The following is a 26940-nucleotide window of genomic DNA, read 5'->3' on the forward strand; positions in this document are numbered from 1 at the left end:
TTCAGCAAGCAATGACAAAAGTAACAAACTATTTACTGTTTTATCATGTTAAGTAGTTCACCAAGACAAGTTGCAGTCAAATTAAAGTGAGTTATGGAAAATGAAATACATAAAGATGTATTTATACAAGTGCAGACTAAATATTTTCCATACAGGTATGTAAATGAAGAGATATACAGTAAGTGCACACTCGATGACTATGCAGGCAACACGTAGTTAGTTCCAGCTACTCTTGTATAGTCCATGCACAAATCTTCCCAAAGTACATGTTTAGTCATTCTTTTAGGGAATTTGGAGGGATGATTAAAAAAGGACTGAGTTCCTTGCAAGAGTATCAGTATGAACTAGATGAGGGTGAGGGTGGTCAGTTATATATATTACTTACTGTAATTTGTGATTGTCGAGGAAGAGGTGTGGCTGTTGGTGTAATAGTAATACTGCTGGTGACTTTATTGGTTGTTTTGTTTAGTGCCCCATTAGTTAAGCCTTGAGTTCTGTTATCCTGCAGGGGTGCTGAGGGGCTGGCAGGTCTCACGGGGCCGGCGACAGCTTGCATGTAAGGACTTCCTAAGTGAATGTGGATTTTATTATCCTCAGTAGTTATCACACTTGAACTGTTACTGTTTGAACGTTGAAACTGCCATGATGACTGCCGGTCTGGGGAGACTCTGAAAATTGCGTGCTTGGCACTGATTTCTATTGGCTCTGGGGAGCGACCCTGCTCAGGAGAACTAGCTGAACCAGCCATAGCCAAAACCTGAATAGGTGACATTGTCCGTTCCGGAGTTACAGAACCACAGGACTCTGGGGTCTGTGCTCTAGCAAAGGTTGCCATGGTAACTGGGGGCATACTTTGCTCCAAGTTCACAAGACTTTCTGTAGAGGTCTTGGACTTCACTGGTGTTATGGAGGCATTTTGGAGAATGGTAATCCTTTGCTTTGGGGTTCCACAGTTTGGTATCACTGCTGTGCTGGTGTACGAGTGAGGACTCTCTGTGGTTGGGCTTGTGATTTCAAGAGTGGCTGTATTTTGGGCATGGTCTGGAGTTACCTTTATGTGAAGAGGCTGTCCAGGTGTGTGACTTAGGACTAGATCTCCAGGTTGCACAAAGTTACCATTGGACTTAGTTTGTATTTTTCCATTCTGAGGGTGGCCCTCCTTGGATTTCATCCAAGGAATCCATAGTTTCCTGTTCATAGGAAGGGGAGTAGATGGATTGCATTTGAAGGACAGCACAGATTCCTCATTAGGGTCCTCTTCTTGGTCCTCACTCTCCTCATATAACTGACCATTGATGACTGCTCGTTCTAGAGGGATGAGGCTCTTGTAGTCTGGTGGCTCATTGTCTACTACTTCTGTTTGAACTTCTTTAGAAAATACTTGAGGGTCAGAGATTCTTCTTCCATTGAGATTAGGTCGGAGACTCTTATTAAAATGCCGATACCTTTCTAACTCTTTAGTAAGGGTTTCAATCTCTCTTCCTAAATCTCTGTTCCTGTTTTCTTGTTGATTTAGTTTCTTTTGCAGAACTGAGTAGTCTCCCTGGAGGTGACATATTAGGTCCTCTGTTGCTATGTACTCATGAATTTTCTCTTTTAATGCATCCACTTCTCTTGACAGATGGCCTGACTTTGCCTCCTCTTCTTGGAGCCTCTTGAAAAGCCATTGCTCATGGCTGGATTCTGTCTTTTCTGCTAACTTGTACTTGGCAAGTTCCATTTTAACATGTTCCAGCTCTTCAGACAGAAATTGAGCCTTGTCCCTCTCATTAGCATACTTCCGTTCTAAGGTCTCGTACTCATCTTCTGTTTTCATGAGGTCATCTTCAATGGCTTTCATATCCTTTAGCTTCAGCTTCAGCCTTTCCACTTCTTGAGAGAGCTCTTTAATCTTATTGTTTTCTTGGTGTAATGCTGTTGTGTATTTACTGGAGTCTTGATTTAATTTGTTTTTTACAAAATCTTTCTCAATTGCTTCCAGTGATTGAAGCCTGTTTTTTAATATATTCACTTTGGACAATAGATCATGTCCTTTTTCTTCTTCTGCTTTGAGTTTATTTCTGAGATCATCTCTCTCCTTGGTCACACTGTACATCTTCTCTTCTGCATCAGTTTTGGACTTGAGTGCCCTTTTAGTTTCCTCAATTAACTTCTCAGTCACTGTAGTCACTTTACTTTGCTCTGCCTGGAGCTGAGAGGCAGTGGTTTGTAACTTATCTTCAGTTTGCTTTAATTTTTCGCTCATTGTTTTGCGTTCATCTACAAGCATTACAGTTAATGTTTTCAGTTTAGTTAAATCATCCTTTAGGGTGCATTCTGTCTTTTCTAGCCGACTTTCAATGGCTTCTAGCTCTTTGATCCTGGCGTTTAAACTCTCCAGTTCTTCAGCCAGCTGCTTTGTGGTCATCTTTTCTTTTTCTAAATTGCATTTCAGAGAGTAGCATTCTTGTTTGCTTTTGTCTAAAGCATCTTCTAATTTTTCCAGAGCCGTAATCCTTTTACTAAGTTTTTCAACCTCTAGTTTGAAGTCTTTACTCTGTGCTGTCTCTTTCTCAAGCCTCTTATTGAGATCTCTGCACTGCTCCTCCATTTTTATGAGCTCCTCATCTTTCCCCTCCATATCCAGCACACGCTTCCTGAGCTCATCCACTTCAGCCATGATGCCAGTGTTTCCATATTCTCCCTTGTTGATCTTTTCTTTTATATCTTGCAGCTCCTCTTCGGCTTTTCTTAAAGACCTGTTGGTCTCTTCTAACTCATCAATTTGTCGGCTGAGCGCTGCCAGCTTTTGTCGGAGTTGGTGATTTTGACTGTCCTCATTGGTGAGCTTCGCCATAATTTTGTCTTGATTCTGGTGAAATGCTGTGGTCTGTATTTGCAGTTCTTTTTCTAGTCTGGTTGCTTTTTGCTCTTCTTCCTGAGCTCTGGCTTCAGCAAGGGCTAGTTTACCATGTGTTTCCTTTGCCCTTGTGGTCAGGTCTTGGATTGTCTGTCTTTGAAGGGCAAGCTGAGCTGTAAGTCTTTGTTGTTCATCCACCACCATCAAAGCAAAAGACTTCAGCTTGGTCAGCTCTTCTTTCAGAGCCTTGATCCTCTTCTCTTTTTCTTGCACCTTCCTCTCCTGGGACTCAGTTTCTTGATCAATTAGCTTCTTTAATCTGAAATATACAAGATCACATGAAGTTAGTGCTTTAGTAATTCTTCAGCTGTTATTAATTTAAAAAAACTGTATCAGTTCATAGATAACATCCAGAGAAGTTTCTGAATTCGATGAGGAAGGAGAATATTTTAAAGAAAAAATTGATACCCTGCCCCCCCCCTTTAAAATTTGACTAGCATTGATGTTCACTGGAAGCCTTAGAAGAGAACAGACAATAATGGTTTTTTTTTTAAACTGTATGTGTAACGTAATCAGTAACCTGAAGGCTGTAAAGATGGATACAGACTGGAGATTTCAGTTAGACTTGGTTTTAAAACTACACCTGCCCATACCAGCTAATTAACCTGCATAGCTCTCCTTCTTCGTATTATCGCAGGGGCTTTTTGTGAAAGTGAGGCAATTCATCTAACATTATTGCCGTCCTGGCATTTGGTAAACATTTGATAAATGTTGCCATGGTGCTTTTTAAATTACTAATTCTTGTCCTGTATTAAGTGGCTTGCTTGAGCCATTGTGTATGTGATATATTACTAGTTACTGTTTAACGCCTTGGTTATTAGTTAAGATAGCATTTCATTCAGTTTGTCTAGAAGTTATACACAGCACAGATGGATCTCTTTGTGTATTAAAACTTTGGTTTGCACTTATAAGATAGCATCTTTGGAACCACTTCACCTGTGCCTTTATCTGCCTACTCATTTAAGAGTAGGCATTTAAGAGGGCGAAATAAGAGGCAACGGAGTTAAGGTTTAGAGCGCCATAATATAGGGAAGAACAGGGAGTTTGACAGCAAAGAGCTTGGTGATAAAAATCCAGGGCTAGGAATGGAGAAACTTAGCAGGAACATAGTGAATCCCTCTTAAATGACTATTTTAACATACTACTTTTTCTTTATTTAAAATTATCCTTCATAACAGGATATTTTATATGCAGAATAAAAGGTATGTTCCATGCACTTGGTTACCTCTGTAAAGAAGGTACAGTTTTAACTTGTGAGTCTCTTAATTATACTGGGAATGGGTTAATTATAGAGGATGTAATTGCCCCTCTGCAGCACTGTGCAGAAACTAACAGAATGGAATCCCGAAAAAGGACTCGGCTTGGTTCAGAATGTAAATATGTGCTTTCCAATCAATCTTGTAGAGTTCATAATGTGTTGATAAACCTGTTATCCATCTATCCATTTAATTATCCATCTATTGTTGAGATGGGGTCTCCCTGTGCACCCAAGACTGGCTTCTAACTTGTCCTCTTGAGGCTGGACTTGAACATGTGATCCTTTTTGCCTCCTTTTGGATTATAGTACTCCACCATGCCTGGCATAATAAATCTTTTCTATTTGTTAATAAACCAATCTGTTGTCTCTTATCCTTGGACCAGAGCATTTAAAATTAAGAATCTGAGAGAACATTTTTTAAAGAAACAAATTTGGGACAGTCTGGGGAATAAAGTCTTCTTTATGACATCCTAATCTGTTCTTTCTGTAATTATACTACACAGGAAGGAAAAAAACCCATAGTGTAAGAATTCTTAAACTTTTGGATGACAGAATCTCCTTTTAGTTTGTCCTGTTTTGAGGACTTGACAAAAGGCTAACATGTAAAGTTCAGGAGCTACTGGACAGGGGGCTGGGGTGGGGCAGGGCTACTGGTGACCTCATCTGTGGTCTTGGCTGGAGGCTTCCTGACTCTGCCTTTCCTCTCCCTGCTTGAGACACCTGGAGCTGAGAAGAGAAGCATGGCAGGCTCTTCCTGGTGGTTGTAGAGTCTGCAACCCAGTGGAGGAACCTGGGGTAAAACTGATGTGCTAATGAGACAGAAGAGCTTTTTCCTCATGCCTCAGCTTTCAATTCTCACTTGATGGTGGGAACAAGTCATTGCTGCAGCTCAGTGCTTCCTTTATTGGAGAACAACCTCATATAAACTCCTAAGGCTTTCTTCTTAGCTTTTTAAATAAGAGCACGTGCTGTCCCCTTTTCCTAAGAAGGGGGTAGGTTTTCTTAGAATATAAGAAAGGGCAGATTTTGTTTTAAATAGGAGAACCTTAAAGTGGAATAACTGAATTCTGCCAGTGTAGTAACAAGCAAAACAGTATTGGAAAACTTTCAGTTGTTTTATTTTGCTCAGTGTTTTCAGCATGATATGTGTCATGCTCTTGTTCCTTTTTTCTTCTTTTTTTTACTTTTTCTTTTAATTGTTTTTATTGAGCTATATATTTTTTTCTGCTTCCCTCCCTTCCTTTCCTGGTTTGATTAAACTGGCTGACATCACCATCTCTCTTAAGTTCCACCTCCAAAGTAAGCATATAAAAGCGATGACGGCAGTGCATTTGCTTCAACCTGAGGTACATATACACCTAGTGACAGTATCCTCCCTGCAGACTTAGGCCTGCTCTTTACACCATTGCTCTTCCCATTTTAATGTGCATTTGAATCACCTGGAAATCTTGTTAAAGGGCAGATTCTAATTCTGTGGGTCTGGGGTGAACCTCTCAATTTTCATTATAACTAGCTTCCAGATGACTGTAGTCTCCTGTCCTTGGACTTTATTATGTAATGTCAGATTTCTCCTTGTGGTGGGAGACTTGTATAAGGAAGGTCAGGAGATCCAGAACCTGTGATGTCTCCCCAGTAGAACTGCAGACCACATCCTGGGACTGATCCAGACACATTGTATCTATCAGTGAAACTCTTGAATTGGAAACTGGAGCTGAAGGAAAGATGACACTTGCCATTGTTTGTGAACAAATACATGTGTTGTGTTTACATACATACATACATACATACATACATAATACACATAGTGATTTTAATCTATTTGTTCTTTTAGCACCTACATTTTTTTAAAAATTCAAGTTTTAAACAGTTACAGAAGTACTCCCTGCCATTAAATCTAAAAGTTCCCATTTACAAACTAGACAGTCAGATCATTCCTAGGTAGACAGTCTGATTTCTAAAATACGGCTATGGAGAAATTTCTCCTGAGCTGTCCCCGGTGTCCTCAGATGAGGATAAACTCTGCTGTCTATCTAGGGGCTGTTTCTTAAGCTGCTCCTGCTCCTGTGCTCTCTTGGGACGTTCTGTAACAAGTTCTCGTGAGCCTAGGAAAGTTCCCTTGGTAAGAGTTTGCCAAGCAAGACTATGTTGAAAGGATTGTTGGAAAGAGAGGGCTCACTGGCATAGCACTTATCAGACAGATGAGATTTGGAGAGTGTAGATAGGAAATGTGAATGCAGGCATTGAGTTCCTTTGAGCTCCCCATGCAGCTCTGCAAAGTTTGTGTACCTTGGGGGCACATGTACCTCCATTTGAAGACTGCTGTCTTGGAGTACTCATGTTCATGCTCAAATACTGACTTTACAGGATTACAGAACATTCACTGAATCCTGTCCAATAAAAACAGGTTGTGGAAGCTGATTTTTATGGACACAAATGTGAGGTAATTAAACCCAAACTGGCTTAAAGCAATGTCTTATTACAGCTTTTCTTTAGGATTTCTTTTATGGTTCAAAATTGTTTTAACTTACTGTGGTTTATCACTATTATTATGTGCAATGCCAGTTACTTGCTTTTTCAAAAATATCACATCTGTCATCTTGAGTGTTTTTTGGTACCAACCATAATGCTGGCTTTTCAATATAAATTATATATTCAGAGGGTCCTTTCGTTTTTTTTTTTTATTTATACACACATATGTCAACTGGCATCAACCAATATTTTATCTCCTCAGTGTGACATAGTTAAATAATATGCACATACAAAACAGATGGTGCCCATCTAAATGCTGTATAGCCAATCATACCCATAGAATTTATATTATGGTTTTCACCATGTTTGGTTTTGTATTATTTATGAACATCATAATCAACCCCACTAAAATATTAACTTCTTAAGAATAGGACATGAAGCCGGGTGGTGGTGGCGCACGCCTTTAATCCCAGCACTAGGGAGGCAGAGGCAGGCGGATCTCTGTGAGTTCGAGACCAGCCTGGTCTACAAGAGCTACTTCCAGGACAGGCTCTAAAAAAGCTGCAGAGAAACCCTGTCTCGAAAAACCAAAAAAAGAAAAAAAAAGAAAAAAAAAAGAATAGGACATGAATGTAAGGGATTCATTTGTGTTTTCTACAGTGGTTACTGAGAAGCCCTGGGAAAGGAACTAAATGAGTGAGTTTCTTTTTGATGAACAAATAAAATAGTGAACAAATATGCCATCCTATGGAGAATACCTCAGCCTTGTCCTATGCAGTTTTGTTCATTTGTAAAGATGATTTTTTTTAGTTTAACATGAATGTGGTTTCAGGTATTTAAGAAAATGTGGTATAAGTTAGTGTTTTCTAAATACATTATTGTCTGTTTCATAATTATGGAACCTCTAAAAAAACCAAGACTGCTAGAACCATTCCTTTCTTCTTTTTTTCAAATTCTTTCGCCACAGTTCTAGTTAGTTGGTTAAGAGAGGTTTAAATGGTCACATTGCTAGTTTATCACGCTCCTTTATTTCAACTCTGCAAAGAAGCAGTTCTTTTCCTTTCCCTCCCAGCTAAGAGCTCTGATGCATATTCTTTTTGTTTTCAGCTATCTGGCCCACACAGATCAGCTTAGAGTAATTGTCAAGCAGTAGTAAAAAGTCCATCCTCACGAATGGCACTGTGCAGGCACTGTGTGACATCTGCTCCTACCGGAACCAAAGTGAAAGTAGCCAAGAGCTTCAGTCACTTCAGTCCTCACACCTGTCCTTTAAAGAGACAGACACTCCACTATGTTAGGATGTGGATCTTGAATTTCACAGCTGATGTTGAAATACGGCAATACTTATTTCACAAGAAAGCCTTATAGACTAGGGCTGAAATGAGGTGAACAGGGGGAAAGGAATCTGTTCCTAAAGAGTTCATAGAGAGGCTAGTGAGACAGCTCAGACTGTAAAGGTAGGTACTGCTAAGCCCTCATACTTGACTTTAATCTCCGGGTCCCACAAAGAGGAGAGAACCAATCCCCCAAAGTTGTCCTCTTACCTCCACCCATGTTCACACACCCTCTTCCCCATCTAGATAAATTAACAAGTTTTTAGACTGAAAAGGTAACTCTAACACTGCTTAATAAAGACCCCAAAGCAACAGTTTCATTTTTTTAGATGCTAGCATCCTTTCACTCTTTAGCTGATTGAGGATCCCAAACTTTTAGTTGTATGGATTTTATCTGAATTTACTGTATTATTAAAATTAGGGCCTCTGTGTGGTTGGACAGACCTGTAATCCCTAGTACTTGGATAGTGGAGGCAGGGCATTAGGAGTTTATGTTTTTTATGGGGGGGGGGCCAACATAATATAAAGAGCATTTTTATTGTAAAAAAATAACCTAGAAACAAACAAAAAAAATGATAAGAGGAATTGCATGGCCCTGTACGGGCTGTTCTGAAGACAATGGATCTTAGGACTGTTTACACATTCCATTAACTATGGTAGCCATGGCATCATCACAGGGCATATAGCACCTGGGAAACTTGTACATTTTTGAGAGAATGGGCAAAAGGGTGTTTATGAAGATAGGGGTGACCTTGCTGATCTCTTGAAGGGACCTTGTTTTTTGTTTTTTGTTGTTTTTTTCCCCTTGAGACAGGTTCTTGCTCTGTAGTCTAGGCTGGTTTTGAAGTCGCTTCCCGAGTTCTGGGAGTAAGAACGTGTACCACTAAATGGGCCCATGTTGCCTGCTGTTTAAAATGAATTTATCGACAGTGCAGTTCAGTTGACATTCATTGGTTCATTTCAGGCCTTTATAAGTACAGTGAACCCCTGCTGCATATAAGACACTGTACTTGGCGTTTGCTAGTTTACCTTTTTTCTTAAAAACCAACATACTTTCCCAGCCTGATCTGGTTATAGTTATGTAGTATCTTATCAATGACCAATCAGGTTGATGAGTACAGATCTATTTAGTCTTAGGAAAACAATGTAATGTGTGTGTTCTTATATTCTTATCACTCTAGAGGCTAGTTCAGTACTTTCACTGATTTGGCATGATGATCCATCAGAATACTGCATATATCACAGCTTTTTTGTTTATTCATTTTTTTTTTTTTTAAGACAAGGTTTCTCTGTGTAGCCCTGGCTGACCTGGAACTCCCTCTGTAGACCAGGCTGGCCTCAAACTCACAAGAATCTGCCTGCCTCTGCCTTCAAGTGCTGGGATTAAAGATGTACACCACTACTGACCTGCCTTTTATTAATTTATGTTACTGTAATTTATGTTTTCTGATGTGCTCCTTGCTTATTCAATGGGACTTTTCACTATTTAGTCAAATTTTTAGGAGCATTCATAATACTTATGACCAGTCTTATTCTAAGTATGCTGCTTCCTTTTATTTATCTTATAAGTCAAAGGATTTTCCTTTTTTCTTTTTCTCTTTTAATTACAGTTACAGCATACCATAGTCATAGTGTAATGCTCAATTCATCTGACTTGGTCAGCAAGATCTAGAACAGTCAGACTTGGTTTTGTTTTGTTTTGTTTTGTTTTGTTTTTTTGCATTTGCTAGCCAAGTATGAGTGTACATCTGTGTCTGCTTTATGTCTTTGTTACCAAGGATCCTGTCATCATTGTTGAGATCATTTAGAGATACCATAAATGGGTCCAGATTCAGCAAGCTGGATTACTATTTTCCTTCACTGCGAACAAAGAATTAGAACATAAAGTGAAGGAGAGGAGGTCAGGGGTGTATATGACAAAAGTGAGTTAGGACTTATAATTTGTCAGTCTTATTTAGTTCCGCAGTAGTCAGGGAAAGTGAAGTAAAAGAGAGCTTGGGAAATTATATCTGATATGGAGGATTCTGGGAAGACCAATGAGCAAGAGCTGGCATAGGTCCAATCCTGCTGTCTTACATTTGAGGAAAGAACAAAGTAATGGACTGACGGCCCCTTGAAGAAAAACCGCTGAAAGGTCAGCTTACAGGATCAGTAAAGACCAAGATCCCAGAGCTGGTGAGGAGAAGGCAGACACTACAAAGAGAACATTTCATCTTGAAACCAAAGGAGGGTGCAGTCTGGGCTAGCAAAGATACCTCCCACAACCCCCACACCAGGTGGCCATTTTGGAAACCTCGGGCTGGGCCTGGGAGAGGAAATGGGAACAGGAACAGAATACCTTACTGAGTTTATCAGCATGAGCCTGAATTGTGTGTCCTTTGCTTCTGTGCTATGTAGTATAGGAAGCTTTCTAGTTAGAACATTTAGGGAAATGAGTGTTCGCTTAATAACACTGATGTGAGCCTGTATGTAGCTCTGTGGTGGAGCATTTGTCTACCATGCCAGTGCTACTGGGTTCGAATCTCAGCACTGCAATAAGAACAGGTATATAAAACAAAAGATTTTAACATGCCACAAGTCTCGTGCCCTGCCCATCTTTCAACTCAAAATTTTCATACTAAGAAATTCCCAGATTTTCTTTTTGGTGTTTATGTGTATGGCAGTAACAAGAGGGAACTTAGAAACACAAGAACAAAAAACAAAAACAAAACAAACAACAACGAAAGCATGTACTACCAAGCCTGTATGGAGAACCTCCTCACCTATTTTTGGGAAGGGGACAGGTTCATCTCTGCTCACTCCCCTCTGAATTTGTGGCTCTTAGCTATTTGGAAAAGATCCCTCAGATCAAAGTTTTTCCTTTTCCAGACTTTACATTATTGATTGATACCACGCAACCCGCCTTTCCAAGTAAGTAGGGTTTTCAGTCCTTGTCAGACTAAGTTTCAGAACTTTTTAGGACCGCTTGGGTCCTCCACAGCTGTGACAGGGCTGCTCTGTCCCTTCAGGGAGAAGCATTCATGAAGTTACTTGGCATGTGAAGCTTTGGATTATCAACTAGTGTGTGTTTCTCATGATGCTGTGCAGCTAGCAAAGCTCTAAGTGTTGCTGTGAGTGATCTTCGGGTTCCTGAGACTGACTGCTCGTCTTCCTTGGCACTTCCTGCCCTCTTTCTGAGCTTCACTTTTCACCTCAATGGCCTATATTTTATCTCTTCATATTTGCTTCCTTTTACTTAGAGCTAGTGTCCTTTCTTCTACCTGCTCCTCACTGTCCTTAGTAGATGGCAATAAGTAATGCAGGAACCTGAGTGACAGGTAGCCTGTGCTCTGGACAGCCCTGCAGCATAATGAGGAAGAGGTAGAAAAGCAGCCTTAAAAATTCAAATCTAAGAGTTGGGTTTTCAGAATTGAATCCTGGTTTCCTACTTCTAATATAACTTAAGTAAGCAGTTTAATTTACTTATCGTGCTGCTTTCATTTATAGGGTAGGGACAATACTATAGCTTTCCTTGTAGTTGGGGATGTCCTGAAAATTAAGTAAAATTATAGTTCACAAAAAAATCCTTACTGCCTGGCACAACCAATGTCTTATTATTAGTCATATAGGAGTATTAAGAGAGTAGATTAGTCATATAGGAGTATTAAGAGAGTAGAATTTTAATGTTCTTATGAAAATTTCATAAATGAGCTAATGGCTGGTTATCCACAGTGTATAGATGAAAATACCATGTTATAGAGAATAAGCATGTTTTCTCTTTTCAATTGAAAAAAGTCTTAAAATAAGTGAACGTGTACTTCCACAGTAGGGTGTGTGTGTCTACATATATGTAGAGCTCCTCAGCCATGGGCTGGCAGGAGGTAGAAAGCACCTGGAACAGAAGAGTACAGAATCAGTCTGTTAGACCTACCTGCAGGCTGCTCTGTGCTCATTGTTAGCCATCCCTGTTGCCATTTTAGGTTAAGGTTTGCCTAAGTTCAGCTTTGGCTCTACTGTCATTTTGGGTGGAGTAAGTACTATGGGGCTCTCCTCTATATGATAGCAGCATCTGTGGTCTGTACCCACTAATGAGAAATGTTTGTGACATTAAAGGTGTCTGAGCACTGGTTATGGGATAGATAGAGAACTGTCGTCTGCTTAAGAATTGCCATCTTGTGTGAGTTAATTTGTGGGGAAATTTCTGTAAATGTTCTTGTAGTAGTTACCTCTGGCATCCTTAACTCTTCTTTATCCACTACTCAGTTGTATTTGAGGTCAGCTATTAGTTTTCATTTCTTTCTTTTTTTTTGTTCACAGATCTACTCCCCAGTTCTTCTCCCTTTCCAGAAGAAAAGGAATGTGCCATTTCCAGTGCACTGCCAGCGTATCAAATGGATGTCGCTAGCTGCCCTTCCCAAAGCCTGTCAGCTTGAGTCATACTTGCTCTTTCTTCCTGGAATGTGAATATACACTTTCTCTGCTGGGTTCACAACTCAGACTTGATCTGTATGAGCACTCAAAGGTGGCAGGGTGGGCCAACTGACTTAGGACAGACCTGAAGGAACTTCCCCTCCCCCCCGATAAATATTTGATAAGCTTGGTTTCTTGAGTTAAAAAGAAATTGTTAAGAGCACTAAGGATATTTATGTTTTGTGATCTGTTCATAAAAACAAAACAAACAAACAAAAACCCAAAGTTGGGAGGATGAAACTTGCTTTGCCATTCAGCCCACTTTCCTGATGGAAAGATATGATGATATTTTTCCACAAGAAATGGGTTACTTAAGGTTTTTATATTGGGAGATTTTTGACAGGGTTTCCCCTAAATAGCTCAAACTGTCCTTGAACTTGTCACCTTCCCCTCTCAGTCTCCAAGTGTCTGCATCACCATCAGAGGTTCATATTATCCAATAATTGAATTTGTAGTTGATTTTACATACTTCTAATTGCTTGAGCAGTATGGATTTCAGTATTCTTTACAGATGAGTAATCATGGATATTGAATACTAATATTTGAGATATTTATCTCAAAATGTGTACATTAAAAGTTGGAATCTCACTTTATCCTTTTCCTTCCAAACAGGAGCTACTGGTGCTAATTTCTTATTGTATCTACAAGACTAGAGTGTCTAGAAATTAACAAGCAAATATAAATGAAATTTTCTCATTTTCTCTGAGACACACACACACAATAGCTACTTAAACAATCTTTTTTCTGTCACACATCATTTCTTGGGGATTTCCATTACATCACCGTCCTCAAGCAGGTGCAGAAAAAGTCAGTAGAAATTAATCTGGTTATGAAATAAGTCTTCACAACTTTCATGCTAAAATTTGTAAGACTTTTAAAGAGAAAATAATGGGTAAAGTTATGGAATTACAGACTTTCCCTTTCGAAAGTTTTCACTACGAAGATAAATCCTAATAGTGGAAATACTTGATTTAAAACAGCACTTTGCTGTAGAGTCACACCACTGCAATGATAGATAAGCACTAGTGTGTTTATTATTTTTATAGGATGGGGAGGAAGGACTAAACATCTACAATTTAGAGCACTTAACTTATTAAATAGCACAGATAACCAGGTCAGAATAAGAGTATATTAGGAACAAAACCTGTGCTTCACACACCACCACGCCCACCACCACTTAACTATGTCACATGTAAGAGACTGCACCAACTAACCCCACCAAAGTAGATGGACCTTTAGACGAGTTTGCTCTTCCTCCCATCTGGCCTACTGGTCTCCCTTTGACTCATTCTGGTTCATTCACACTAGGATTTTTGTTTGTTCATTTGCTTTTTGCTGTTCTTCAAACTCAACAGCCTGTGTGCCTTCTCCTTATGAGATACTGGATTCTCACCTTAACTAGTCCTATTTACTGTACTGTACCATCTATTGCTTATTTATTTGATTATTCCTTGGAATATAAAATTCATGGCTAGAGAGATGGCTTAGTGGTTAAGTGCTCTGACTGGTCTTTCAGAGGAACCCAGGTTGATTTCCCAGCACACACCTGGTGGCTTGCCTGGAGTTATCTGTGACTCCAGTTCCAGGGGATTTGACACCCTCTTCTGATCTCTGGGGGCACAAGGTATTCATGTGGCACAAAAATATACATGCAGGCAAGACACTCACCCGCATAAAATAAAACTGAAAATAGAATATAAACTTTAGAGGTAGAGGGGTGTGTGTGTGTGTATCTCCCTGTGCATACACATTTTATTTCATAATTGGCCAATCATTGGTGTCTCTTATATTCATTGTTTTATTTCTACCTTGTAAACAGTGCATAGTACTTGGTGTTCAGTGAATATTAGAACAAATACCTATTCTACTTTTATAGGTACTAGGGAGTTAGGGATAAGTTTAAGTCCCTCTCTACAGTGTGGAAATAATAGAAATGGTTGAGCATTTGTTTTGTACCTTATACCATGCTATACCTGGAAACACAAATGTGGAATCATTGTTTTTATTTTATAAATGAGAGCTCCAATCGTACCACATGGACATGTGCTCAACTATGTTCATAGCAGTGTTGTTTGTCATAGCCAGAACCTGGAAACAGCCTAAATGCCCCTCAACCGAAGAATGGATAAGGAAAATGTGGTACATTTACACAATGGAGTACTGCACAGCAGAAAAAAATAATGACATCTTGAAATTTGCAGGCAAATGGATGGATCTAGAAAACATCATATTGAGCGAGGTAACCGAGATCTAGAAAGACTAATATCATATTCACTCATAAGTGACTTTAAGACATAAAGCAAAGAAAACCAGCCTACAATTCACAATCTGAGAGAACCTAGACAACAATGAGGACCCAAAGAGAGACATACATGGATCTAATCTACATGGGAAGTAGAGAAAGACAAGATCTGAGTAAATTGGGAGCATGGGGCCCATGGGAGAGGATAGAAGGGGAGGGGAGAGGAAGGGAGGAGAGCAGAGAAATATATAGCTCAATAAAATCAATCAATAAATAAAATAAAATATGAAAAAAAATGAGAGCTCACTCAGGCTCAGAGAAGTTAAGTAATTTGTTAGAGGTCCAGCTTGTAATTCATGGAGCCAGAATGCCAATATAATTGATACTCTAACTGGTGTTCTCATCACTAAGATAAATGTGTACATATATATCACATTTATCTTGTGTACCATCCTCACTGTGAATCTGTGTGCTAGAATAGTTGGTTTGTCAAAGACAGAAAGTCACTACTACTAGCCATCTATTTTCTGTAGGTTTATTCATGGCTACTTTTAGCCCTGGTCATGAGACATTAACCAATATTCTCTTCATTTTTGTAATAATATAGCAAGTTTAGTCATTCAGCATAAATTTGTAATTATTTTTGAATGGTTTTAAAAATTGTCACTTTGCCAGTAATAACACCTCACAGCCCTAGAGGATGTGAATATGTCATAAATACCATTTCCATAGAACATTTCAAGGGCTTAAAGTTCTTGGAAAATATTTTTAACAGACAGCGTTTTCTCAAACAGATTTGAAGGGCATGATAACTGTATGCCCTTGGAAATGTTTGTATTTTAGCTTGCTCATAATATCTATATGTGCTTCTCTTATTTAAAAAATATATATTTAGATGTTTATATTTAAAAAGTATATATTTAGATGTATCTCAGATTGAGGAAGTAGAAATGGATTTTATAGAAAACTATTCTGAATTAGGTGTTAAAATTTTTTTAAATCTCATTGATTTCACACCCTGCTTTTTTTTTAAAGCTTTCTAGACCTTGTTATTTTCATTCAAATATTGCAAGTATGTATTTCTCTTAGTGCTCATCTATGTGGTTGACTTTGTTCTTTTGTTTCCTTTTTTTTTAAAAAGAAAGTTGTAAGGAGTATATTCTTTTCCAGATTTTTTGAGCACACCTCCAAAACCATAACCCCCAATATTTTTAAGCCTCTTTTCCTCCTTCCCTCCCTCCTTTCCTCTCTCTCCCTCCCTACCTCCCTCACCTCGTCATTCCTCCCTCCCTCTTTTCTTCCCTTTCTCCCTTACTTTTTCGCTCCCTCTCCCCCTCCCTTCTTCATTCCCTCCTTTCCTCCTTTCCTCTCTCCCTCCCTCCCTTCCTCTTTTACTCTCCCTCTCTTCCTGGTCTCTCATTTTTCATTTCTCTTTCTAAAGGCCTTTGGTGTTCTTACGTGGATTTATTGGAGTTAAAACACCCAAGCAAGGACCAGCCATACCAGAGTGGATGAATTTACTGCTTTCCACCTCCTAGTAGCCTGGCTTTCTATACAGAAGCAGTGGTAACATGGTATGCTTGGGAAACCAAACATTTCCAAACTTGTTTGAGGGAAACTCAAACTTCAGAAATTTTAAAACCACAACAACAGAGGCTTATGATTTACTGTGACTACTGAAATCACACAGTTTGGCATAGAAACTGGGTAGATAAGAATACCAAGTGTGTAAAATGGGTAACATTTTAATTGGGTTTTTTGTTTGTTTGTTTTGGGGGGTTGTTTAATTCTTCATTTTAACTGTAGTAAATTAGGGAAATGGGAACATATAATAGATTTAATAGTATTTAGAGGGTAGAGAGGTTGCAAGGATGGGTTGTTACTCTGCAGCCTGTTTTCTTCTTAAGCAGATTACAGACCACAGCGGGCATCCTCCATCCACCACTTTACCACTTTTCTTAGTTGGTTTGTGACTTAGGAAAGCTGGAGTTTGAGGCCATATGTAAAGTCTAGTTACAGACAGGCAGGAAAGATTTGTGGGGTTTATTGTTGTTGTTGCTTTGTTTTTCTTTTCTAAAATGTATTGGAACACAGACGACCATTGTCATGTGGTCTTATTTGGTATGTCCTTTTGCATTCATTTTAAAATGAAGACTTTTGCCATCAGAGCCTTAGTTTCTCCTTGACCAAATGTTCAGAGCAGTTAGGTTCATTTTAATTTTCCGCCTTTTCTGAGCCTGTAACACCCAAATGTCTATCGGGCTGCAGTCTGAACTCATGCTCATGACATGAATGTGTGCCGCACCTTAGGCCTTTCTATCAAGACGTCATCCAGCAGCAGTTCCCCAGCACATACGACAACAGCTCAATAGCCTGCTTCTCTCAGGTGGTTCTTCCTTTATGTGTTTCCCTCAGCAGAATGTTAGCCATTTTAGTTATGGCCATTTCTGTAAGGAATGGTCTATTTATGGCCAAATTAAAGAGAACTTTCTAAATGTATTTTATCTGTTTGCTGTATGAATACCCATCCCTAAAATTATAGTTTGCATCAGTTTTGAATTTTAAGAGTAGGAAAACTATTTTATGTTTTTATTAGTTAAAAAGCTACAGAAAAAAAAATGAAAACCAGAGTTAGTAAGCAGTTGAAAAAGCAATTTATCAAGCCATGTTTCCAATAGGCAGGAAATGTTGGGCAGAATCTTCCGACTTACTGCTGCTGGGCCCCCTCTCATCTCCCCAGAAGCAGGAAGAAAACAGTATGGTTTCATGACTAAGCTCTAGAAAGCTTTGGACAGTCTTCAGACCTTGGTTCCACAAGACAAAAGCCTCCAGCAACTTCAGAGTTTTTTTTTTTTCTCTTCCTTTCCTGTTTAATGTTGTACACAAGTTAATATGTCAAGAGGTCATATGGCTCATCAAGCCTTAATGGCTTGGAACTGGATAGAATACCTTACGTGGACTTTCATGACATTCCAGTTTTTGTTTCTTTCTATAGAAAGTATTTGTTGTAATCAAAGTTACAGGTATAGTTAAAAGCAAAGAAGTAAATCTTCATGTTCTGACATTTAAAATGTCATGCTAAACTGAAAATACATGGAACTAGAAATTAACACTCAAGGGAGTGGCACCTAGACTGTCAATTGTCCTAAGAGAAAATATAAGTGTCTGTGCCTAGGATCCGACCAGAGGCCTTTAGCCCAAGTTCTCACTTGTGTGCCCATGAAGTGTGGTGGTGAAGCTTCCAGCATTAATCAGGTTCCAGGCTAGTTTTGAAGCTGTTTGTTGCCCACTCTCTTCCATACTTTAACAGTTTAGTAACCTGGGTCTTATTTCAAGTGACAAACACGGTTAGGAAAGCTGTGGGTTTTTTCATGGGGAAAGATTGCTTTCCAGCAGGGGAATCGGAGTTTTTCAGAGTGGTTGAGCTTAGGTCAGAAACATAGATTTCTCTAGTAAGCTGAGTTTTACTTTTATTGCTGGGTGTCAGAGAACCTGAGCTCTTCTGGACAGCAACCTACAGTGCATTTCCTGGGACCCAAGGCAACGCCTGTATCTCAGTCTGGTGGAAGCTAATAGTTATCCCAGCTAAGTAGGGAACATGATCCTTGTAGGACAATAGGCATAACACAGTGATAGAGAGCATCTCCTGAACCTCTGTTCTGGGTTATACCAGCTGTTCCCTCACCACACATAATCCCTTCACCTTAAACACTAAAATCTTTCAAGTCGTGTTCTTGTCCATGGAAGTCTAGGTTGTTGTGAATGCCAATTATTGGGTTAACTAATTGTGGTGTGTGTGTGCGTGCATGCGTTGACCTTGTTTTAAACTTTTATTTTTAAATTTTACTTTAGGCTCTTTTCAATAGTTGACATTCAGGGAATAAACCCAACATCTTTGGAGGGTTCTATTCAGAAGTTCGTTGATGTTTGCCTTTCTGTGAACAGTTCTCTTCAGTTTTCTAAGCCTGGCTTACTTCTATTCTAGTCTCGACAACCCATAAGTTTATGGCATCTCTTCAATATTGCCTTGTACTGCTTCCTAATTTGTTTAATATATTGTTTGCTCTTAAAGGATTGATACCTCTATACCCTTCATTTATGTTTAAACTCTATATACACAAGAAGAAACATTTTCTTGGACTATAACCCTCTTGGGATAAGTGGACTAAAAGTCTCAGAATTACCTCTTCTTATTAGAGCACAAGAAACAGTTTTATTGCTCTTATTCCTATTACTTCTTTCTCCCTTTACTGTGAAGTGCGAAACACTTGGAGGAAAAGTTAGATGAAGTCCAGATAGGAGAAACTGTCAGAAAGTCTTATTGTTGTTACCCTTGATTCTTTGTATGTATGTTCTATCTAGTGTGTTTAATGAGACTGTAAGGAGAGTCTTTCAGGGTATAATGTGTGGAGAGATGAATGGAACCACAAATTTTTTGACAAAGTTGTCACCTCTGTTGGATAGGTGACATACTGAGACAAACTCTATCTAGTAGGTCCCCATATAAACATGTATATGTGTTTATATTTGTATAATATATATACAGATATTTATATATTTATCTATTAGTATGTAATATATAAGCATGTGTTTATAAAATAATTTATTATATATTAAAATGATTTTTATAATTTTATGATGCCTCCTATCTCCCTTGAGGAGGATGATATGCTACTTCAAACATGATGGGTTGAGTATATATAATGGTAGTGAATGAAATGATTCTATTTTTCAAAGGTAATCTTCTCTTTAGTCAAATGCATCCATTTCCCACCAATGCCCAGATGATCCACTCTCTTTTGCTCTTTCCAATTAGCAGGCTATCAGGCTGAGGCTAAGTGACTGATACAGCATTTCTGCATTCCTTTGAGTTCAGCGAAAACCAGGACATTTCCCTCGTGCTCCTGGGTCTAGCAGTTCCTTTCTTCAAGTTTAACAGTTGCAGACATTCAGTCCAACTGCAATGAATATTGTACATTCCTCTTATTATTTGCTCAAGAGATTGTTTTTGTTTTGATTTGCATTAGCATAGAGTGGGGAACCCTGATGGCTCCTTGGCCTTGAGAGGGAGGGAGGGGAGGTATGGGTGGAGGGGAGGGGAGGGAAGGGGGAGAAGGAGGGGAGAGAAAGGGGAGAAGGAGGGGAGGGAGGGGGGAGGAGGAGGGAAGGAGATGGAAATTTTTAAATATAAAAAAAAATAAACCATGAGAAAAAAAAAAATAAAAAAAAAAATTTTAAAGCAAGGGGGAAATTGTGGTTCACCTTTAAACTTTTGTTCCCAGACTAGTGGGCCATGGGACACAATAAATCAGGCAGTTTTGCTTCTGTCAAAGCAGCCTATCTCGAAGGACTGCTCTTAACCTGAGGCTGCTCTGTAAATGATTTGGAGCTCTTGTAGGGCTAATGTCCTTATGTTAGGCTGACCCGGAGTTTCTTCAACTGATCTGTTTGTAATGACAAGATCAATACCTTGAATTTTTATATAGATTTTTCTACTTGGTCAGAGATCCTATAAGAATTGTTGCCCACTATTCAGTCTTTCCCCAAATACTGAGATACTTGGGGTAGAGGACATTGTCCCTTTTATGAGGTTTGGGGAAAACAAGGGTACAAGAAGCTGTCCCAGTGAATGAATGGCAGAGCCTTTTATTCTTACTCTTTAGTTTCACCATTGAGACAGTACTATTTGTCCGTGCCAGCAGTGTCACTAATAAGCAGCTAAGTTCTGTTGTTTAATTTGTTTGTGGGTAGGAGGCAGTTGAGGATCTCTGCCAGGCTGGCCTTGAACTGGTTCTTTAACCAGAATGACCTTGGATTTCTGACTCTCCTTACTGCCTTCCAAATATTGGGATTAAAAGTATGCATCTACCTCACAAAACAAAACCACACACATTCTCACATTGCTTAATTTTTTAAACAGCTAATCTCTGTGATTAAGTATTTGACTTAGGATATTGAAAAGTGGAGATGGAACCAAGGACCACTGAACCCTATGTGTAAGAGGCACTGATGCTCCTATTCTTTGTCGTCAGTTCAAAGCTAGTCAGTGCAGTGAACTTTCTTGCTGTACCTACCAGCCAGTCTCTCTTATTCTTAGCATAGTTTGCTTGCTGTTGCTGAAACCAGATATAAGACCTACACTGGAGTCAAAGTTGGCAAGGAAGTTGCCTAACTTTAGTATTAGAAAAATACCTCTCATGGAAATTTAGATACAGAAAGTACACATAGAAACTTTGGAGTCAAAGTCCAAAGGAGAGATAGTCTGCTCTTTTCCAATTACTGGGAGTTATTTGACATCATGCCTGCATCTTCCAGGCCCTCAGCCGAGGCATAGAGATTAGAAATTCAGAGGAATCCATACTTCATTAAGGACAAAACCACTCTACTATGCTGTGCTCTTTCATGCCTATGGCAATTCACCTGGTTCTCTTTCACCACTTGCAATCTCATTATTTTGGGGGAAGGAGTTAAAGGAGATATGGAAAGATGAGTGCTAAGAAGCATTTGACTTTGTCTGTGTACACAGTAGACCTGGGACAGTAAGTTCAAAGTAGATTCTTTGCCTGGACTTGATCTGATTCTCATTTGTTTTTTGGCTTTTTTATTTGTAAGTCAGTTTTCTGGTTAATTCAAATAGTAGCAAAGATATGTTTGGGTCTTGTGATGAAAATGTAAAGGGCCCATGCTCAGCCCATCATTGGCAGAGTACACTTTCCTTTCAGATGAGAAGCTTCTAGGTTGTAGATCATTTATTCATACATGTGTTTAATATCCTTGTCCAAATGACACACCTACTAACAACAGCTAGTTACTTTTCTAGATGCTTGGGAGAAAACTGGTTCTAAAAGTGATATTGACATACTTTATAATCCCAAATACAGACAATAAACTAGTTAATGTATGATATAATGTAGGAATGCATGGTATGTGGGTAAAGGAAGCAAGATATCGCCAGTGGCAAACAGCCTTCAAAGGTGACTTTCCTGAATTTTATGGTCAGAGTGTTTTGATAGTATTGTCTGATTTTCAAAAGAAGGTTTCTTGATAGCTTAGGAGGTTGGTGGAGTAGAAAGTGTTTGGTACTAACAGTCACCTGCAGTGTTAAAATGATGTCAGTACTCTTTGCACAGCACCTCTCACGTTCAAATAAAGGATGGGCTTTGCCATCCAAATGACCTGATGAAGTTGTATTGACTTCATCTCACTCCTTTCCCTTTGTTCTCTTGTTACTTATTAATGAAAACATACCCACCTATTTTGTTAATGAGTTTTATGTCTAAATTGCCACATACAGTACCAAGGTTACTTCTGAGCTCTGATTGTTTGTCTTTGGAGGACCAATTAAAGGAGAAACCAATAGTGGGCTACAGTCCAAGAGTGGAGGAGTGCTGGCTCTGCCTGAGTTGCTCAGCATTGCTGGTGCAGATCACACTGGATATCAGTGTCTTCTACACTGTCAGCCATCTGGATCTGATGACCACTGCCACTTGCAGCTGTGAAGTTCTGCTGACATTCTTTGCTGTGTTAGCTGGCAGTGTGCATATACACACTCTTGAGGTATCCCATTGTCCGTTTAGAACTTACTAAGGTCTGTCTTAAATGCCTATCTGTGAGTTGAATGTTGGTATTCTACTGTAATATATTCTATCTCTTGCTGATAACTGGCCTTTGGACTAGAATAAGTAATTACAAATAGAAACAAGAAATTGGGAATGTGTGCCTGCACCTCTGTGTCCCTGTAATCACTTACCCATCTTTTCCTCATACCTCCCTACTCCTGCCTTGTGCAAACATTCCTTAACTTTGTCATCATAAAGTAACTGTATTCTTAAGACTTAGACTTATTTGGGAACCAGTTGAGCATAGGAGTGTGAGGGTGGTTAGACTAGAGAAAGAACACTGCTAATGTGTTCTTTACTGTTCTTGAACTCAGAATGACAACTGCTGCAACCTATCTTAATGTGCTGAAACATTTCACACAATCATGAAGAGGAGGTTTTGTCTCAAAGCTAAAAAATGAGTTTGCTTGGCAAGCCCCTTCAGCTTTTTCGCCCAGGTTTCCCAGTCAGAGGCACTGCTAATGCAGATTAATGAGGGAACGAGAATCTCAACTCTTGTTTCTTCATGAAAAAGATAGCTGTGGAAGTGTTTACGTCATCATTGGAGATGATCACCAGAAATCACTTAACCTCACACAAATGTCACACATATTTTACTAATAGTCTTTGCAGCATACATCAAACTTAAATGATTAGGTTGGTGGCTCAGAAATACTGAGTGATGGCAGAAGCAGCCATAGGAATGTTACTTTGAGCATTTGTGATGATGGCTGCAGATGCAACCTCTTTAAAGATTATTTAAACAAAATTCACACAAACTAAGCAGTAATTGAAAGTGAAGCAAAATTTATAGCCCACCACAAATGAGATGAACTTAACTTGAAATTAATGATATGCCCAAGAGGTGTAGGGAATGTTAGATTTTTCAAAGCTAATGATTGGCTATATGAACAATAGATGATACCTATCAGGCCCCGAGGGAGGCTGAGACCAGTGTTGCTTTCTGTTCTGATTAGTACTCCACAATATGTAATCTCTTTCTGCTCCATCCTCCTTTTCGCTTTAATTAAAGAGGGTGTGTGTGTGTCTGTGTGTCTGTGTGTTTGTGTGTCTATGTGTGTGTATGTGTAAAAACCTACATAAAATTAGTGAAAATTTATTCTTCCCCAATTCTCAATTTTTAGACTTCAAAATCTATTTATTACCAAAGGTACTTTTTTTTTTGAGGGACCAGAACAGAATCTTAAAATGAAACCCATAGAGTGTATGTGTGTGTGTGTGTGTGTGTGTGTGTGTGTGTATTGGATTTCCCATCAACTGTTGCAAGAAGACTGGAAAATGAAGACAATGAAGATACTAGATTCATGCTTTCATTTTGGCCATTATTACAGTCTATCAACAGCATTAGGAAAATAAAACAGAAATTCAGTGATTAGCAGTTAAAGTTAACTGCCATAATAGGGTAAATGAACTTACTAAGCCTAAGGCTGCAGTGTGCTTTAGATTTGAAGACTGACCTAACAACTGAGAAGTGCTCACCTAGACAGCCCACTTTGAGATAGTATATCCATGATAAATTTGGTTTAACTTTCAGTTGTAAAGAGGTCTTAGTAAGTTCTTTAAAGCGTGCTTAAAAGTTAGTATGCCTGAAGAAATGTAATATTAAAAAATATGTTATTGAAATGTTTTAAAAATTGGGTGTTTCTGTACTTAAAGGCAGACTGGGAAACAAACATAGCTATAAAGGTTTTGATAGAGGTTATGATTTTCAACAGTTGAGCTATAGATTATGTTACAGATGGTACTTGAGTAAAGTTGAAACAATAATTAGTTTCTGTTTCACTCCTCTACTACTTTAGAAAATGCAAAATACCCCTTTTCCAAGACAGGAATCTTTCAGCTTCCAGTCACTGTCTATACAAACAAAACCCTCCTATCTTGCGTTATGTTCTGAACATCTTCACAGTGAGCTGGCTACTGGCCCCTCTTCATGGTGAGAGACTTCCCTGGGATGAAGTCATAGTTTGGAGGGATCTTACGTCTTAGTACTAACTTGCAGTTTACTTAGCCTATCTTCAGAACTGATAACATGTACTTTTTCTTTAGAAAAACCAGCCTTTTACTTCATCAAATAAAATTAACACAAAACAAAAAACCTCACAGACAGCAAAAATAGTAGGTGTGTTATGTACTTTTAAAACTCAACTACAAGAATAACTAAAAATGTTTCTCAATTTTTGTTCACATTAAAAATACTGGTTCAGTTTTAAATCTCATATCTAACTTTCTCCCCTCACTGACAAATACAAATAAAATCACGTTTGTACCTCAAAATGGTGTTCATTTCTGTTAAACATTCAAACAGTAGTTTATATGGTCTTTCCAATGCCAACAATAGTAAAGCATTTTCAGCCTTTAGAGTAGTCAATAGAAAGAGGCCATGGACCCTGAGCTCGTAATTATGCATACTTGAAAAACAGAGGGGAAATGATTCTTTCAGTTCCTAAAGTTTTGTTTTACACTGTTGAGATCAGATAAAAGTGGAGAAGTCATTTCCTATCTCCTCTTCTAGTGTGCTAAACTTGACATTTTAAAAATTCCACTGCTGATCTTTATTTTAAAAGGTAAAGTAAAATATGTAGCTTTCATTATCTGCCAAATGTTCATTTCTACTGTAAGCCTTCATTAATAGTAATGGACTTTTCAGATTTAGGTGTAATCATGGTTAAAGTGCCAGTAATTAAAATTATTTTGTAGATGCTACTTTCAAAATTAGGTTTTAAAATATATATTATCTAGAACATTAATCTACAGAGGATAAATAGCTTCATCTTTTAAATGCAGATTGCCCTCCACAAAGTAGAGTTGAAGTAGAAAGAGCTAGAAACGGAACAACTTCCTGGTATATATAGATTCACATGCATTTGAGCCAGAGTAGTAAAAGATTTTTTTGTGTGTCATCAAAAAGTTATTTTAACGGTTAGTTTCATCCTAATTCCAACTGTATTTCCGTTTTAAAATTATTTTTTATATTAAGACTTCTAAGGAAAAAGCTGGCGCTAACAAATCCAATCCCATGTGGCAGGATTTCGAACTCTGCTCTTCTAAGAGCTGAAAGAGCTGAAGTCCTGAGGAGGTAAGATACTGGAGTGGAGCTGTTACAATGGAAGTCCCCAGCCCTTTAGACTCCTCAGTACCGGTAGCCACTTGGGAAACCCATGGCATCCATACCCCTCACCTTCCATCTAAATTTAAGTCGCAAGTCTTCTCCAGGCCGCCAAGAACTTTGAAGTTCTTGAGTTGGAAAGGGGCTTAAAGCTGGCAATCACTGAGTGCGCTCTGCGAAACCTGCCTGCCGCTCTGCAGCTGAGCCGGTGCTGAGCGCGACGCGCACACTAGCCCCTGGTCCGGGGGCGGTGGCCGTGCGGGAGCCGAAGCGGAGACTCTCTCGGGCTTACCTGAGCTGCGGGCGCCAGGCCGGGCCGGGCGGGGCGGCGAGCCGGGCCGCGGTTGCGCTGCGAGCGGCTGTGCGCGCTCCGGGAGCCTCCCGAACAATGCGAGCGGGCCGCCGAGCGCGCCCTGCCTAGGGGCGTTACGTCACCGCTCAGCCTTATAAGGCGCGCAGAGGCATGTGCGGCCGGGCGGCGGGCCTTGACAGCCCAGACCCTCAGCCCAGATCCTCCAGTCTCACAGACACCGGTGGTGTTTGCAAGGTCGATCCCCGGGTCCCTTTGCGGGTGTGGGCGGCGAGCCTGACCTGCGCCCTCCTAGAGGCTGCCCAAGCCTTGGGGGTCAAGGTCGTCCCTCCTCCTCCTTATCCTGGATCTAACTACTAAAGTTGCTGATTTAAATTCTTAAATACACACCCTCATTCTTATGTAAACTTTTGTAAATACATTTTTGTAACACTTGTTTTTGAGTTTCTGGGGGAGGCGGGAGAAGAAAAGGAGGTTTTGGACATACAGACTTCAAACCTCTTTTCTCTTTGTAGAGAGTAGGGGTCCTCAGAGGATAGTGTTTTATTTCCTGATGATGTAACTACAAAACAATTCTTCAAGTGATGGGAAGGCCAGATGAAATCTTATTTTCCTGCGTGTTTACTGAAAGAACCTCCTTTTTGCTCATTTCTGCATGCCTGTGTTTTAACGAAAGCATTTAAAACTAATCAGAAGTGTTGGCAGGGAAAATATTTTTAAAGAAATTAAATGTTTTGTGCTGTACTTGCAGGACAATGTATAAAAATAGAACTTCAGAACCATTTTAATCTGTTCTCCTACCGACCAAATAAGACAAAAACTTAAAGACACAAGAAGGAAAACATTGGCCAAATATGACTGGATTAAATCTTTTACTCACTAATGTGGGACAGATTTCCTTGTATAGAAATCTTCCTCCTTGTAACTGAGTGCTGACCTCCTAATTACCTTGAACATCAGTAAGAGAAGTTCTGTGCCAAATCTATGAATCTGAAAAATAAATTAGAGATGTCGAGGCTTCAGATGAGTAGTTTTAGTAGCTTGAGTTTATCTAAAACCCCTTTTAAAATCACATTAAAATAGGATTGCTTCCTAGTATGTCTGTCGAGTTACTGTTTTCATGTGTTTGTCTAGGAGGAATAATGAAAATGGTGGGCTTATTTCTTTTGGCTGGAGTGGGGACACGGGGGGGGGGGGGCGACACAACTTGAGAGGATGGTTGCAGAGTCTCGAGGTGGTGTTGTTGGGAGCACG

The 26940-nt window shown here is 39.3% G+C and overlaps 3 protein-coding genes across 3 annotated transcripts in view; 1 reads left to right on the forward strand and 2 right to left on the reverse strand.

Moving 5' to 3' along the window:
* Filip1l (filamin A interacting protein 1 like) lies at positions 1 to 25739 on the reverse strand. The gene is made up of 2 exons (XM_038346284.1): positions 25669 to 25739; positions 1 to 3158 (listed from the first exon to the last, which is right to left on the reverse strand). Exon 2 carries the CDS (start codon positions 3041 to 3043, stop codon positions 365 to 367), a length of 2679 nt encoding a protein of 892 aa, XP_038202212.1. The 5' UTR covers positions 3044 to 3158; positions 25669 to 25739; the 3' UTR covers positions 1 to 364.
* The window catches only part of Cmss1 (cms1 ribosomal small subunit homolog), a 298143-nt gene that overhangs the window by 23014 nt on the left and 248189 nt on the right, over positions 1 to 26940 (forward strand). The window lies entirely within an intron of this gene.
* Positions 1 to 26940, reverse strand: part of LOC119825435 (filamin A-interacting protein 1-like) — an 88843-nt gene that overhangs the window by 15608 nt on the left and 46295 nt on the right. The gene's annotated exons all lie outside the window — the stretch shown is intronic.

Source organism: Arvicola amphibius, chromosome 10, assembly GCF_903992535.2.
Source record: "Arvicola amphibius chromosome 10, mArvAmp1.2, whole genome shotgun sequence".
Classification (NCBI taxonomy): Eukaryota; Metazoa; Chordata; class Mammalia; order Rodentia; family Cricetidae; genus Arvicola; species Arvicola amphibius.

What these genes read in the sequence shown, in the direction of transcription:
- Filip1l (XM_038346284.1), bottom strand. Translation starts at nt 3,043, where the DNA reads ATGGTGGTGGATGAACAACAAAGACTTACAGCTCAGCTTGCCCTTCAA.